The sequence below is a fragment of the Neopsephotus bourkii genome, unplaced genomic scaffold, assembly GCF_033783945.1.
Source record: "Neopsephotus bourkii isolate Nb327-2 ecotype Australia unplaced genomic scaffold, CSIRO-AGI_Nbou_v1 NB_1678, whole genome shotgun sequence".
NCBI classification, from domain to species: Eukaryota; Metazoa; Chordata; class Aves; order Psittaciformes; family Psittacidae; genus Neopsephotus; species Neopsephotus bourkii.
Window position 1 is genome coordinate 109,875 of NW_026902152.1, and position 13,965 is coordinate 123,839.

General features: G+C 55.3%; 2 protein-coding genes and 3 non-coding genes across 8 annotated transcripts in view; all 5 read right to left on the reverse strand.

Annotated features, from left to right (window-relative positions):
• Window positions 1-429: 429 nt before the first annotated feature.
• On the reverse strand, window positions 430-4,616 carry IL34 (interleukin 34). Of its 3 annotated transcripts, none has more exons than XM_061375800.1 (7): window positions 4,501-4,616; window positions 3,706-4,051; window positions 3,501-3,604; window positions 3,128-3,205; window positions 2,861-3,034; window positions 758-896; window positions 430-662 (listed from the first exon to the last, which is right to left on the reverse strand). In XM_061375800.1, the coding sequence occupies exons 2-7, from the start codon at window positions 3,746-3,748 to the stop codon at window positions 643-645; spliced, it is 558 nt and encodes a 185-aa protein (XP_061231784.1). In that variant the 5' UTR covers window positions 3,749-4,051; window positions 4,501-4,616; the 3' UTR covers window positions 430-642. The 3 variants fall into 3 exon arrangements, with proteins under 3 accessions (XP_061231784.1, XP_061231785.1, XP_061231786.1); XM_061375801.1 differs by having other exon boundaries at window positions 3,706-3,888; window positions 4,501-4,599; XM_061375802.1 differs by lacking the exon at window positions 758-896.
• TRNAG-GCC (transfer RNA glycine (anticodon GCC)) lies at window positions 968-1,038 on the reverse strand. Its single transcript has one exon. It is a non-coding gene; the product is annotated as a tRNA-Gly (tRNA).
• Window positions 1,618-1,688, reverse strand: TRNAG-GCC (transfer RNA glycine (anticodon GCC)). Its single transcript has one exon. It is a non-coding gene; the product is annotated as a tRNA-Gly (tRNA).
• On the reverse strand, window positions 2,457-2,527 carry TRNAG-GCC (transfer RNA glycine (anticodon GCC)). The gene has a single exon. It is a non-coding gene; the product is annotated as a tRNA-Gly (tRNA).
• Window positions 4,617-7,415: 2,799 nt separating the features above from the next.
• The window catches only part of SF3B3 (splicing factor 3b subunit 3), a 29,744-nt gene continuing 23,194 nt past the window's right edge, over window positions 7,416-13,965 (reverse strand). For both annotated transcript variants that reach the window (XM_061375813.1, XM_061375812.1), the window contains 6 exons: window positions 12,923-13,048; window positions 11,682-11,894; window positions 10,642-10,740; window positions 10,114-10,257; window positions 9,263-9,367; window positions 7,416-8,324 (listed from right to left, as the gene is read on the reverse strand). In XM_061375813.1, coding sequence (XP_061231797.1) covers window positions 8,184-8,324; window positions 9,263-9,367; window positions 10,114-10,257; window positions 10,642-10,740; window positions 11,682-11,894; window positions 12,923-13,048 — 828 coding nt within the window. In that variant the 3' untranslated portion in view covers window positions 7,416-8,183. The remainder of the gene's footprint in view (window positions 8,325-9,262; window positions 9,368-10,113; window positions 10,258-10,641; window positions 10,741-11,681; window positions 11,895-12,922; window positions 13,049-13,965) is intronic.

The following is a 13,965-nucleotide window of genomic DNA, read 5'->3' on the forward strand; positions in this document are numbered from 1 at the left end:
TAATAGCTGATTAAGGTAATTAATGAAGCTGGGAAGGGGAAGGCAGCCGGCCGGCCCTCAGCCCCTCCGGCACACTGCCTGCACTGTGCTGCCAAGGACAACAAACAAATCCAGATGTTTTGTTCCAGGGAAGTGGTCGGGGCTGAAGGAGACAGCTCTGCGGGCGATAGCTCTGGAGGTCCCTGTATCAGGGGAATATCTCCTCTGCAAAGCCAAGGAGGGGGCTAACACCCCAAAAGAGGAGGCAGCGGAGGCAGCTGGTGTTGTTCTCTGCTGGTCCTTTATTTTGAGTAAGATTGGAGGATCCTGGGACCTGGTTGGAAGCTGTAACACTAGAGAATTAACTGGTGTTTAATGAAAGCTGAGGGAAAAACACAAACCGAGAGAAACGGGGTGATGTCCAACAGCCCCCCCCCCCACTGCCCCCCCAGTCCACACCCCTACAGAAGGTGCCTGGCATTTTGGATGGGGTCAACCCCATGGCTGTGTGCACAGTCCCACAGTCCTGGAAGGGGTGGTGTTTTTCCCCCCTTTTATCCTTCTTCGTGAACCCAATGAGGATCTGCTGGGGAGGCAGAGCAGAAGCAGCATCCCAAGCTCTAGGGCAAGGAGAAGGCATCAAGCAAGGGGTCTTCTGCAGCATTAGGTGGACTCCCACTGACCTAGGCAGAGAGGACAGGTATCAAAACATGGGACGGGACCTCAATACACACAACCTCCATTCCCCAAGGTCTGTGTCTCCCCAGTCCCCACTCACAGGGTGCCCCATAAAGCATCCGCATGACCTTGAGGCAGTTGTCCAGCAGTGCCTTGGGGCGCACGGCTTTCTTCCGGCTCTCCACGCCTGCACTGTGGATCAGCTTCACCAGGTCGGCCACCACTGCTTCCACATCTGACTGCAGGAACAGGACCGGGATATAACCATGGTTCCACCACAGGGACATCGGGATACAAAAGCTGCAGCTGTTGCATTGGCCGGGAATCGAACCCGGGCCTCCCGCGTGGCAGGCGAGAATTCTACCACTGAACCACCAATGCCAGATGTGGGCCAGCCCCGACACCTGACCCACGAGACCCGCTAAACCCAGTGGTTGCAGCAGGGCCAGGCACTGCTGTTAGGACATCCACTCCATAGGAAGGAGACACAACAGACACCTCGGATATTGCCGGGGCTCCAGCCACGGAACTCCCTCTTCTGTTCCTCTCGGACCTACTCCACCAAGGGAAGGGTGTCACCAACCTTCAGAGTCAAAAGCAGAATGGGAAGACCTTGGAGGGGCTGCAGAACCTGCTCTATGGCACAGGACAAAGCAACCCAAAGCAGTACCCGTCGCCCTGGGGCCCCCAACCCACCAAGCCATCACTGCCCTGAGCCAGGGGCACCCACTGCTGCCATCCCAGGGCCCCTCACTGACACCAAGCCCTGAGCATCTCCCTGCCACAGGAGTCAAAAAGAGCTCTGTCAGCACCGTGCACACACACAGGAGCATTCGGGCTGTGAGAGGGGGTGCCCCTAGTTCCATTCCGGGTGCAACTCAGGGAAACCTCCGGGCAGGGCACCCCGGCCGTCTCCAAGGTTCCCCCACAGGGACACCGGGGTACAAAAGCTACACCCGTTGCATTGGCCGGGAATCGAACCCGGGCCTCCCGCGTGGCAGGCGAGAATTCTACCACTGAACCACCAATGCCAGATGTGACTTCCTACGCACACACACTTGCTCCACGGATCCGCCAAACCCAGCACTGGTGGCTGCAGCAGGGATAGGCATTGCTGCTGGGACACCTCCATTCACAGACAGCTCAGTTGCTGCCTGGGCTTCAGCCATGGGACCATCTCTTCTGCTGCTTCACACATCACCACCACCAAGGAGAGGCTGCCAGTAGCCTTCAGAGTTAACAGCAGAATAGGAAGACCTTGGAGGGGCTGCAGAACCTGTGCCATTGCACAGGGCAGCTCAGATACACTTCAGGCTCATGCAGGTGACCCACCTGTGACAGGCCACAGCCACCCATCACACAAAGACAGCTGCCTCCAGGGTGCAGGACCACTCCCAGCCCCAAGCAGCCCCCATCACCCTGGGACAGGGCCCCTCAGTGCCACCAAGCTGGGGACACACAGACTGCCGCTGAGCCAGGGTGACTCACTGCCACCCAGCAGTACCCTGTTATTGCCACCAGACCAGGGACACTCACTGTCATCGAGCCAGGGATGCAAAGTGCCACCAGCCCTGTGTCTTCCAATGCCCCTGACAAGGGCCCATCCATGCACTAAGCTCCCTGAGACATCACCACAGGAGTCAAGAAAAAACATGTCACCAGCCTACACCAACGAACAGGGGAGCACACGGGCAGTGCCACGGGTGCCCCTGTAGGCCAGCAGATGTGGCCCAGGAAAAACACTATGGACACTCCAAAGGTCCCCCCGAGGGACACCGCGGTACAAAAGCTACACCCGTTGCATTGGCCGGGAATCGAACCCGGGCCTCCCGCGTGGCAGGCGAGAATTCTACCACTGAACCACCAATGCCAGATGTGGAGAGCGCTGGAGCGCCGTTCCACGGCCTTCTATCCAGGGTGCCAACCTCTGCCTCCAGCAGCCCATCTTATGCCAGCCCTCCTACAACACCATTCTGCAGGAGGGGGCTATGCATGCCCTCCTGAGTTTACACACCCGTGGGCGCATGTCCCCGCAGTGCAGACATGCACTGTGTGTGCATGTACCCCACATTCGTGCCCATGGCATGTGTGTCTGCATGCACAGGCACTGGCTGCTCACAGCACCCCTGCAAGGGGTATGCAAGGCCACATATGAATGTGTGTCTGGCGCTGGGGTGCCACAGGGGGCCTAGAGTCTCCCCACCTGCCGGTACTTGCTGTACTCCTTGCCTAGGGCATCAAAGAGCTGGCAGAGCTCCTGTGTGTACTTCCAGGACGGGTGCTTCTCTGGCAGCACCTCGTGGATCCGCAGCACAGCCTGGGAGCTCACATGGAACCAGAGGTACCGCAGTGCCACCTCCGACACTGTCCTATTGCGCTGGGGGAGAGAGGGTGGCCCAGGTGAGACCCAGGTGGTTCGTGTGGCCCCCAGAATGTCCCCATCATGGGGCTATCCCCTGCCACCTCTTACCAAGCGGGTGATGTTGGATGGCCGCAGCACCTCCTCATACTGGACCTGGACCACGTAGTTGATGGGGAAGTAGTACTTCTGGAAAGGCAGAGAAGAGCTTGGTGGCTGGCAGGCTGACAGGGATGCCCCTGCCAGCCCCAGCGTGACACTAGGGAACTGGTGCAAAAGCCCCTTGACATGGTCAACCCTGGAGATGCATCAGCGGATGCACCTTTGGGCGCTATTGGGCACATGTAGCTCCTGACAGAAAAGTCACCCCAGCACCCAGTCACTGTAGCAGTGGGTGCTGCGTCCCATGTCCCCACATCCCTGGAGTGACCCGGGATCCTGCAATGCCATGTGTCCACTCCATCCCTGCAAAACTGGGGGTTACCATGTACTGCAGGCGCATCTCATACTGCAGCTTGTCCTGGAGCAGGTGGGTGAGCTCACATTCGCCCAGAGCAGTGGCCTCCATTCCCAGCACAGCCAGGATCCCTGCGCAGCCGAAAACAAGCAGTGTCAGCCCCCCACCCTGGGGACACCCCCTGCTGTGACCCCTGAGGCCACCCCTATCCCTGTCCCCAAGCTGTACTCACACAGGACGGACGCGTAGCCCTGCTGCATGTCGACAGTGGCCATCGGCGGAGCCCTGGGCTGCGCCTACATGGCCGGGGCTCATCGGGAGCCTCCTAGGCAGCGCTGTACGTGGCGGGGGCAGGAGGGACGGCTGCAGGCCCCGGGTGCTGGGCTGCTCTCCGGTAGCCCCGGCCGGTTGCCCCCTGCCATGGATGGGGGGTTAGTTCCCCTTCCCGGCCGTCCCCGCTGGCTTCTCCTCTCTGGCTGGCTGCGGGAAGGCAGCAGGTCCCAGGGCCATCGCAGGGTGCCGGCAGGGATGCGCTCCGGGGGGATTTGCAGGATACCCCCTACACTGCAAGAGGGGATCTGGGGGGAGAGAGCCCCGGCTGCAGCCCCACGGAGGGCACCGGCTCCGGTGCCCGTGGAGCCCTGCTTGCCTGTGTCCCACCGCCCGGGGCAGGGCTGTCCCCGGTGCCACCCCCTGGAGGGACACACGCACAGCCGAGCCCCGTTATCCCAGCAATGAGTTCCTCCGGCCTCAGCAGATGCTCAGCGGGGGAGCGCTGAAGGACGGTGCCCGAAGCAGCCACCTCACGCTGTGTCCCCACGCAGGGACGGGGGGCACATGTCGCATCCCCACGCTGTCACCCCACAGCGTGTCCCGCACCCCGGCAGCGCAGCCCCACGCGGAGGGGGTGCTGTGTCCCCGCGCAGCGCGCCCCGAGCCGGAGGCCCCTGCCGTGTCTCCGCACAAAGGCCACCCCCCCGCGCTCCACCCCCCGCGCCCCCGGGCAGCGGGGTCCCCGCACACCCACCTGGCGCGGCGCGGGGGGCGCCGGGCGCGGGACGCGTCTCCCGGCGGGCGGTGGCGGCGGGGCCGTGCCCGAGCTTCTCGGGAGGCGGGCGGGGGGCGGTGGCGCCGGGAGCGGGCGGGGCGGCTGCCGGGGGCCGGCGGGCGGGAAGCGGGGACCGAGCGACCGCCCCGCACCGCCCGCACAGGGACTCGCACACCGCGGCCCGGCCCTGGTCACGGGGGGTGCCCGGGGGTTGCGGCCAGACCGGGTGGGTGCACGCGGAAGGGGTCCGACGAGCTTCACGGGTACCTCCCTGCGCCGTGGGGAGAGACCAACTGCACCCCAGCGTGGGGCTTCCCAGGTGCTTGGCTCCCTTCTGAGTGCCCCTGGGGAGCCTTGACTAACGCAGGTTGGTGTCCCCAGGGTGCTCAGCCAACCCTCCTAGGTCCCTTCATGATCCTTTCGGGGCTGGGCTGCCCTGCTGAGTGGCCCTGGGGCTTGGTTGACTCAGCCAGGTGTCCCTGGGAGGCTCAGCCAACCCTTGTGGGTCCCCCTCTGCTCTTTGAGGTGCTCGGCCACCCTGCTGGGTGGTCCTGGGGTGCACCCAGGCGGGTGTCTCCAGTGTGCTCAGCCAGGTCTGCTGACTCCTTCCCTGCTCTTCGGGGTGCTTGCCTGCCCGGCTGGGTGTCCCTGGAGGGCTCAGTTAACCTACCCGAGTGTCCCCAGGGTGCTTGGCTGACAAGCTGGGGTACTTGCCTAACAGGCCCCTCTGCTCCTCAGGGTGCTGGCCAGCCCTGCAGTGCATCCCCAAGGTGCTCACCCAACCCAGCTGGGTGCCCACATGCTCTCAGGCTGCTCTGATCCACCACCTCCTGAAGACACTCTGCTGCTCACTATGTTCCAGAGTGCTCACTCGGCTGGGCACCCATGGGTGTGTTTTGGAGCACTGAAGTGGGCATCAGTCCAGGGTGAGGGTCACATCACATGGATTAGACCAATGGGAGAGGGCCTGCGGGCTCCCCAGCTGTCTCCAGGCCAGCAGGACTCCCGTACCCCCCTGGCCCATGCCCACCCTTGTCTTCTCAGGATGCTAGGAACAGGGGACAGGGGACATGGAACACCGAAGCCCTTGGGAGCTTGGGAGCTGACAGGCATCCAGGGGGGTGGGAAAGAGAAACCAGCTATCAAAGAGGAGGTCAGCGCTCCCAGGGAAACGCGTGGGAAGGAATGCACTTCTGCAGGCGAGGAGAACGCACTGGGATTCCCCTGGCACCGAGTCAGGCCAGCATGACCACGTTCCTGCCAAGTGTCCCTGGGGCCCACCTGGCACTTAGGCATGGCCCTTGCTCCCTCCCACCTTTGCACTGGGGGCAAGATGCTCAGCTCTGGCAGGGAAGGAGCTGGTCCAGCTCCTCACCTTGGTGTCCACAGGGATTCTGCCTCCATCTGCTGCAGGTGATAGAGGAAGCAATTTAATAGCATTCCACACCCATGGAGTCATCAGCTTGGCAGCCAGGATGGGATGAGGAAGAGAAGGAAGCACCCAGACCTCTGCAACATGCTGCTGGAGGTGGTTTGCCCTCCTTGGCTGTGCCGTGCTGGAAAACACTGCTGGTGCAAGCCCAAGAAAAACAGCCCCTGGCACATGGCTCCAGGAGCTTCAACCCACCTCATCACCCAGCACCCTGCAGCTGCAGGAGCCTGGGTATGGAAGGGAGCCCTTGCAGGGAGAAGCCCACCTCTCCCCAGAGAGGCCAATGGGATCCCATCTTGGCAGCCTCAGCACAAATGGGGGCTGAGGCTCAGCCAGCTCCCAGTCTCCTACTTGCTTCTCCAGGCTTTGCCTCGCTTCAGAGGCAGGTTATTTGCTCAGGCAGGCCCAGCCAAGGGAGCAAACCAATTTGGAAACATCCTGAGCCTCCAGATGTGATTTCATGCTTAGGACTAATGATACAGTGAAGGCTAAGTTCTGCTGGAGTGCTCCCTCATCCAAAGCAGGCATCACGCTGTGGAAGAGGACAAACAGATGGGGAATGCAGGTACCCCAGGGTGGGCACCCCATGTGCGTGATGAGCAAGAGGCTGGACACCCACCAAGTTCTGCTCAGGTGTCTACAGCTTCCTGACTTATGCAGCCTTTCCTGTAAGGTACAGTGAAGGAAAGCACAAAGACCTTCAGGACCGGGCAGAGGCTGGGTGCCACAATACAGCCGAAGCACACTGCCCTGTGTGAAGCCCCTGCCAACGCAAGCCTGTAGCCACAACCCAAAGCAGGGAAGGGGAAAGGACGGTGCAAAGGACAGGGCAGGAGGGTGTGGGTTTGCCCTCACCTCACAGCACATGCAGCAGAGGAGAAACAGAATGCTGTTCAATGTTGAGTACGGCACTGCCCATCTTTCCAAGTGGGAGAAGACTGGGGCTCATTCACAGGATGCCATGCGCTGTGGGAGCATTCTGACTCCTCGGAGACAGGCCCATTGGCAGGAGTAAGACAGTAAGCAGGCTAAAGCCCAGACTGGGAACAAGACTGGGAAGCACCTGCTGTATGCTGTGTGGCTAGTGCATGGCAGGGAGAAATGCCTTCCCTTGCCATCCTGGCAACCAGCTGCTCCTGCCAGAGTAGCAGCAATGCCCTCTAGACTAACAGAAGCTGGGGGACAAGACTCCTCCCTCCCATCCTTTCTCTAGGCACCCTGCTTTGTGAGTGTCCAGACTGGTGCTGGACAGCAGCAGCTACGGCTGCAGGACCAGCTCCAGGCAGAGCAGGCAGGGAAGGGGATCAGGGCTCATGGTCCAACATCTGCAGGGCTGCAGCACAGCTCCAACATGCAGGAAGGGCACAGGGCTGAGGATACAGATGTTTCTGTACTCCTCCTGCACCCCTTCAGCTCCCACCAGGCCAGGACTGTTGCTGCAAAGGAAAGGAGAACCACAGAGTTGGGCTTGTTAAAACCCAGGCTTTTATTCTTCATGTGCTGCTCACAGTCACAGCTTGGAGACACTGCTCTTGCCAAAGTTATTACGAAACAAATCAAGTCCCAGACACAGGCCTCGCTCTTCCCCACCCCCAAGAGAGTCAACATAGTACAAAACTCTATTTACAGGGAAAACAGTCAGAAATGGCGAGTAAAAAAAAACCCCTCGCCAATTCAGAAGAGAATGCTCAAGTGTGACAGTTACACCCTCCGTACAGCCAGGCTTACTTACCACTCCCAGGGCTGGCTGGAAGCACAGAGCTTCTCGCCACCAACTACTGAGCAGAGCCTGGCAATCCTGAGTCATCCCACAGCTCAGAAAGCTGGGAAACTGCAAAACCCACTTGATCCTATAAAGACTCAGCTAGATCTGTCCTACAGGGCTTTCTGTGAGGCCAGCACAAGACACCCTTGTGCTTCCCATCCTAAAGAGAGGCCAAGGAGACAAGGGTGAGGGTCGCTGCACCCCTTCCTTGGGCACTTCCCAAGAGGGGATCTCTTTTGCTGAAAGCCATGTCGGGAGCTTTCACAGAAGCAGTGGGATGAGCTGGGAGACCTAATATCTTATCTGATACTGTATTTACTAGAGTCACGTTACTCTGAAACATAAAACAAGAGGAGCAAACCAGTATTTAAAAAAGGAAGCAAACCACACATTCCTCTTCACAACTGTGCTTGGAAGAGCATCCACAGGAGCCCGGGAAGAAGCTCCGCTCCTGCCAGTGGCTGCTCAGAAAGCATAGCGTGTGCGGACGTCTTCCAGCTTCTTGGACACCTCAGGTGGTGTCCGGTCCAGCTCTTCAGCCACATTCTTTTGTTTGTTCGGCTCCATGGAGTTGAACTGCTCACACAGGTCCCCATCGATCACATTCTGGAGGACCAAAAAGGAGAGCACTGAATCCACACCACACAGAGGAACTGAACCCTGCTTAAGCAGGGAAAAATGGCAACAGTTTGTTCCCAGGAGCTTCTTAATCCTGTCCTGGAAACAAGATCATGCTCGGTGACTTCATCTGCTGAATAGCAGCAGTTAGCAACAAATTCATTACTGGCCAGCTTGATTAACAAAGGAGAAACCCCCAAAACCTGTGTGCAGCTCAGGTCTGAGTGCTTGCTGGGAAGGCTGTAAAAGATGACTGTAAGGCAGCTGCAGCCACATGCGAGGCATCTTTGAGACTGGCCATGCTGCAAATCAGTCTCAAGCTCAAGAACAAGAACACCCTCTGCAGCTGCACAGCTTTCTGACCACTACTACAGATTACCCTGGTAGTAGTTACCACACAGTTCCTCTGGTTCAGTACTCTGGACTCTTCTCATCACAGCATTTAGTAGCTGACAGCTCAAACACACCTCCTCAAAAGCAGAAACAGGTAGAACAGCTGTTTCTTACAAGACTCCCCTTTTCAGTGGTGATGGAAAAACGCATGCCCAAAGCAGCACCCAGTCTGACCTAGCAGGCAAACAGCTACCCAGTGCCGCTTGTTCTGACGGAGAAAAGAGATGCTGTGGCAAGTAGAGAAGTACAACAGCAGCACCTCTGGGCTTGGGTCTCGAAACCAACCCTCACAAGGCTTACTACAAGGCTTAAGAAACCAAAACAGACATGGTATTAAGTGCTAAGTACTGTTCTCACAGAGTGCTGTTCACGAGCTAGTTTCAGTTCTTGCCACAGAAGCTATGGCTTACACTGCCCCAGTCTTCCCTGCTGAACAATAACCCTGACTTGCTTCTGCCAGGCCTCAGACCTGCTCTGTGTCCCAAGGCAAGCCTCTCCACCCTCATGACCTGATCCTAAATACTCAGACTGACCTTCACAGGGAAGTAGTAGGAGCGGAAACTGAGGTGGTCTCGTCCACAGAGAGGAGGGTGCTCAGACCTTAAGTGCATTTCCACATGCTGGAAGAAGTCATGGTCCTGGGGAGATGAACAATCAGTAAGAGAACAGTTTGCTATACATCAGTGACACTGGCAAGGCAACACCCACCAGGGTTGGAACACTGCCATGACCAGGATGTGCTTAGAGTGGCCCTGCACACAGCAGCCACTGTCACCCCTCACCAGTTCTACCCTGGGAGCACCCACAGCAGCGGCAGGCAGCCAACTGTGCCACCTTGGCTGGAATCTACCGCCCTGGAATTCGAGCATACAGCAGCTGTATGGTATATGATACATGTACATCCTAAAACTCTCAAAGGGGAGAAACGCAGGTACTGAGGTGCAGCTGTAAGAGTGAATGTCTTGGCATCCACTGCTTCAGGAGGCGACAGCAAACAGAGGAGAAAACCATCCTCAGCACCTGAAGCATCAGTGCCCGATCACTCCAGTGTACAGGCCACCCAAAGCATGCCAAAGGAGTCCTCCTCAGTCACTAAATCGCCCAAGAGCCCCTCTGCAGCACAAACAGGTTTACAATGGCAGTGCAACAAGGAAAGCTCTCAATTCTTCACTCAGCCAGTGCAGGAGGAGGAGCTAACAAGCTTCTCCTCTTTCCCTTCACATCGAAGCCTGTCCCACAGCCACAGGCTCTCCTTCAGCCCAGGTTTTCACACACTACAGAACCCTGGGGCTACCCTCAAGGGATGCAGCATATTAATATACTGGTTGGAGGTGAGGGCACAGGGAAGCAGTGAGTCTGCAGCTTGATGATGGGGCTTGCTTACCTCATGAGAAGTAAAAGGGACCAAGATTCCTATCCCTCCAGAGAGCGTGGTATAAACCAGCGATTCAGACCCTCCTGGGATCAGCGTGGTCTTCTGTAAGGAAAGCACTGTCTCTCCCACATGGTAATTCATAATCACTTCAGCCTGAAAATCAACCACAGAAGCATGTTTTTTCTTTAGTTTATATAAAAGCATCAAAAGGCTAAAGAACAGAAAGCAGAATAAATCTGGCCACTTGCTAGCTCTGAAACACCTTTCTAAAGAGTAGCTGCCTTCCACCTGTGACCAGATGGCAAAACAGCATGCTGCTGAACTACCTACCCTCTTGATCTGGACAAGTGGATGCAAGTTATGAGGTAAAGCAGGACAAGAAAACAAGCTTGCTATTTCAATCAAACACTGCCAAATAGCCAGCAACTGTGACTTCAGAAACTGAACTACTACTACATCTCCTGGACAAGACTGCAGAGGACTTCACAGAAACGCAGCATGTTCTCCCATAACTACACGCTTCCCATGAAGCATTACCTTCTGTGATGCTCCATTAAGAAGCCCCCTGTCCCAGAGAGCTTTGTTGCCTGTGGGATCCTCATCTACCTCATCATTGGTGTTGGGAGGCAATCTCACCTGTGTTCAAAGAGAAAGAAAGAGTCAACAAGCTGCAGAGAAGCAGCACACCATCTCTGAAGAATCCCTGTGGTCGTTGAAAGGCTGCTATGGTGGATTCTACAAAAAAGTCACTTTTACACTTAGAGTAAAACCATCCACCTGCCCTTCCAACAAGCCGTTCAAAGTTAAATGACAACCATGTTGTCAAGACTGATGGCCTACCACTCAAAAACATGGGCAGGGCCTCATGACCAGCCTCTGCCTGGCCTGGCACTCGCAGATCACCCCGGGAGTGTCGGTCAAAATGGCCTGAGGGTGGTTCCTGCTGAGGCAACAGTTTGATGCATGTACGGCAGGACAACCAAAGAGGATTGTGTGCATCTGCCAAATACCATAGGTGCAGTGGCTGACACTTGCTGAATTCTGCACTCCAAAGCACTCCAGCACCCTTCAGAAGGAGATCAAAGCTCTGGCAGAAAGACCATCTATTCTTTCCCTCCTTCCCTGCTGAAATCCAGCCAAGTGGGGCAGTGTCAGCACTGACAAAGCCAGCTTTTAAGAAGAAGGGAGAGAGGAAGTTAAGTGCCAACGATGAGGTTTAACCAGGGAAACTGTAAGAGTGATAACCCTGACCAAAGCTCTCATGTGCCCTTTCACAGTCACAAGCTCTGTTTCCAGGATTATTCACAGCAAGTTTTGGGGCATTTTCGACACACACTGCTTCAGAAACAGGTTTTTTGACCCACTCATGGCTTTAACTTGTTTGCTTTATCTCACGAACAGATAAACTGCAGCTGTCCACTACGACAATGGCTACTTGCCCCATAAAAACAAGTTACTGCTACAGGGCGTTGTCTGCAGCAACGTAAGGATCCTCATTCTTTTAAGACAAATCATGGGTGTTTTAAGGAAAAATATGTCCTATCCAAGAAGCCCCGACTTCTCCAAGGCACACTCACCACACAGATGTTGCCAAACTTGTCTGCTCCAGCCACGGTGTCATAATCCAGAAGAGTGGCTGTAGTGACCCACCGGGGATAAGTGTCATCAGCAAAGATGATGAGCTGGTTCTCATTCCTTTTGTAGCGCACCCAGATGAAACTTTCCTGAACATCTGAAACAATCACTCTGTGCCCAATGGTCTGGATCCCACAAATGTAGTTGGCAATGTGCTTTTGAGAGAGAAAGGACAAAACCCAAGCGCTTCAAAGCATTTAAGTATAACCCATAAACTATCCTACACCAACTGAAACGCTATTTCCCTCTAGGAGCTAGGGTCACTCTCCATTTCCCATCTTTCCCTCCAAAACTACCTCTCATTTCTGGTATACTACTGCCTTGAGTATACATTGTCAATACAAGGTGGATGTTGCAACCCAACATCCACCACCCACCACTCTCAGCCTGCTGAATATGAGTGAACAAGCAATGCTGGTGAGCCTGTGAACTGAAATGCCAGGGACAGTCCTGCAAGCAGACATTGCTTCAGTGTCCCCTTACCCAAAACCACCCAACACACACCAAAAAATGTTTCCCTACAAGTTCCCAGTCTGCCTGTGAGCTTGCTCGAGTTTCTTTATGCAGTAATGAGCAACTGGAACAGGTTCTGCAGCTTGCACAAGAAAGGAAGGAGCCCGTAATCAACATTTAGAGAACTATGCTCTGCAGTTTCATTTCCTAAAGTATCAGATACGCTCAGCAAGAAAGACCACCTACTTCAAGGACAAAATTCCCTTTATAAGGTTCTGAGGATCCTGCAACTTCTGTCCCCAGCCTGCTGACCACCTAACCTAAGGATTTCCATCAGTTGTCGTTTCATATTTGGACAAAACTTCTTGTATTTGCAGCAGCTAGCCAAAGGTATGGTCTGTGCAGCCTTCTGAAGCTCCTGCACGTGGCCAGGAACAGCCTGCACTGAGCTGCTACAGAAAGAAACCCGCAATACAACTGCGTGAACAGCAACAGGAAAGCAATGTGTGCTCAGGGTGCAGAAAGGCAGCATGAGAACCCAGCCAGGCCAGAGCTGCAAACACTGCTCCAGCTGCACGCACCCACTGTACACCAGAAGGCACAGACGCAGCTCTGAGGTCCTGGGGCACAGACACACTTGGATTGGAGTAGCAGCTAACACTCTGTTTTGCTCCTGCTGCAAAGCATCACTCCAGATTAACAAACTCTGGTCAAGAACAAAAACCAGTACCTTATTCTCACACTTGCGAAGCAGTTTTTTCTTGCCCAGGTCATATACACGCAAGAGCTTTCCAACTCCAATTAAGACTCTGCCTTGGAACGGAGCAATGGCTGCAGGAACCTCCTCCACAGGGGTCTAGGGAGAGAAAAGGAACACCAGTGACCCCCATTAACAGAGCTAACCTGACACCAAGCTTCAGAATGGATTCACCTAAGCATTCAGCTGAAGGTTGTTGGCCTGTGGCAAGGCTTTCAACATAAAAGGTTAATCACAGTCTTTTTTAGAGGAGTGGCAAAAGGTCTTTTGAGAGCAGCACACACCACACGTGGTGCTAGCAGAGCTCTGTACAGACCACACACTGCTGGCAGCGCACCTTCACTGAAGTGTCAAGACTGCCGTAAGAATGCCATCCTGGGCAGGAAGCAAAAGAAGACAAGGATCCTCTTGCCTCAGTTCTTAGTTTTGTTTTATACTCAACAGAAGGACTTTTATATTTTGCCTAAATCCATTCAGACTGTCTGTTTTAAAACAAAGGTATGAATCTAATTCAGCCATCTCCTGCTCTGAGGCTACCACTTAAGTGTTAAATATGAACAACTACAGCATGCCCACAATTCCAGTAACTTGGAGATGAAAAATTATCCACCACTGATCAATCCAAAAGGACCAGCCACGGCAGAGAACGGGAACATGTAGTTTCTCCAGTTACAGTATTCCTAGCCTGTCTACACTGGCTGAGAGAAGTTATTTCATATCATCAGCTCTGCCAACTTCCAAGTGGGTGCTCAGCAGCACCAGAAGAGGCCTTGGTCCAGGACAAGAACCCACTCATTGCATCAGGACCATAGGAAGTGCACAAGCCACAACATTCCTTTCCACATGTTTATCTGCTCAAATCTCAGCCATGCTGGAAGTACATGAGAAGGAGAACAGAATTTGGATTAACAGCGTTCTGCTGAAACACTCGCTCAAGCCCCAGAGACCTGTCAAGTGAGCTGGTCACGCAACAACTGACAGTTTCAACACTCAACCAAAACAGCAACAGAGGAAAC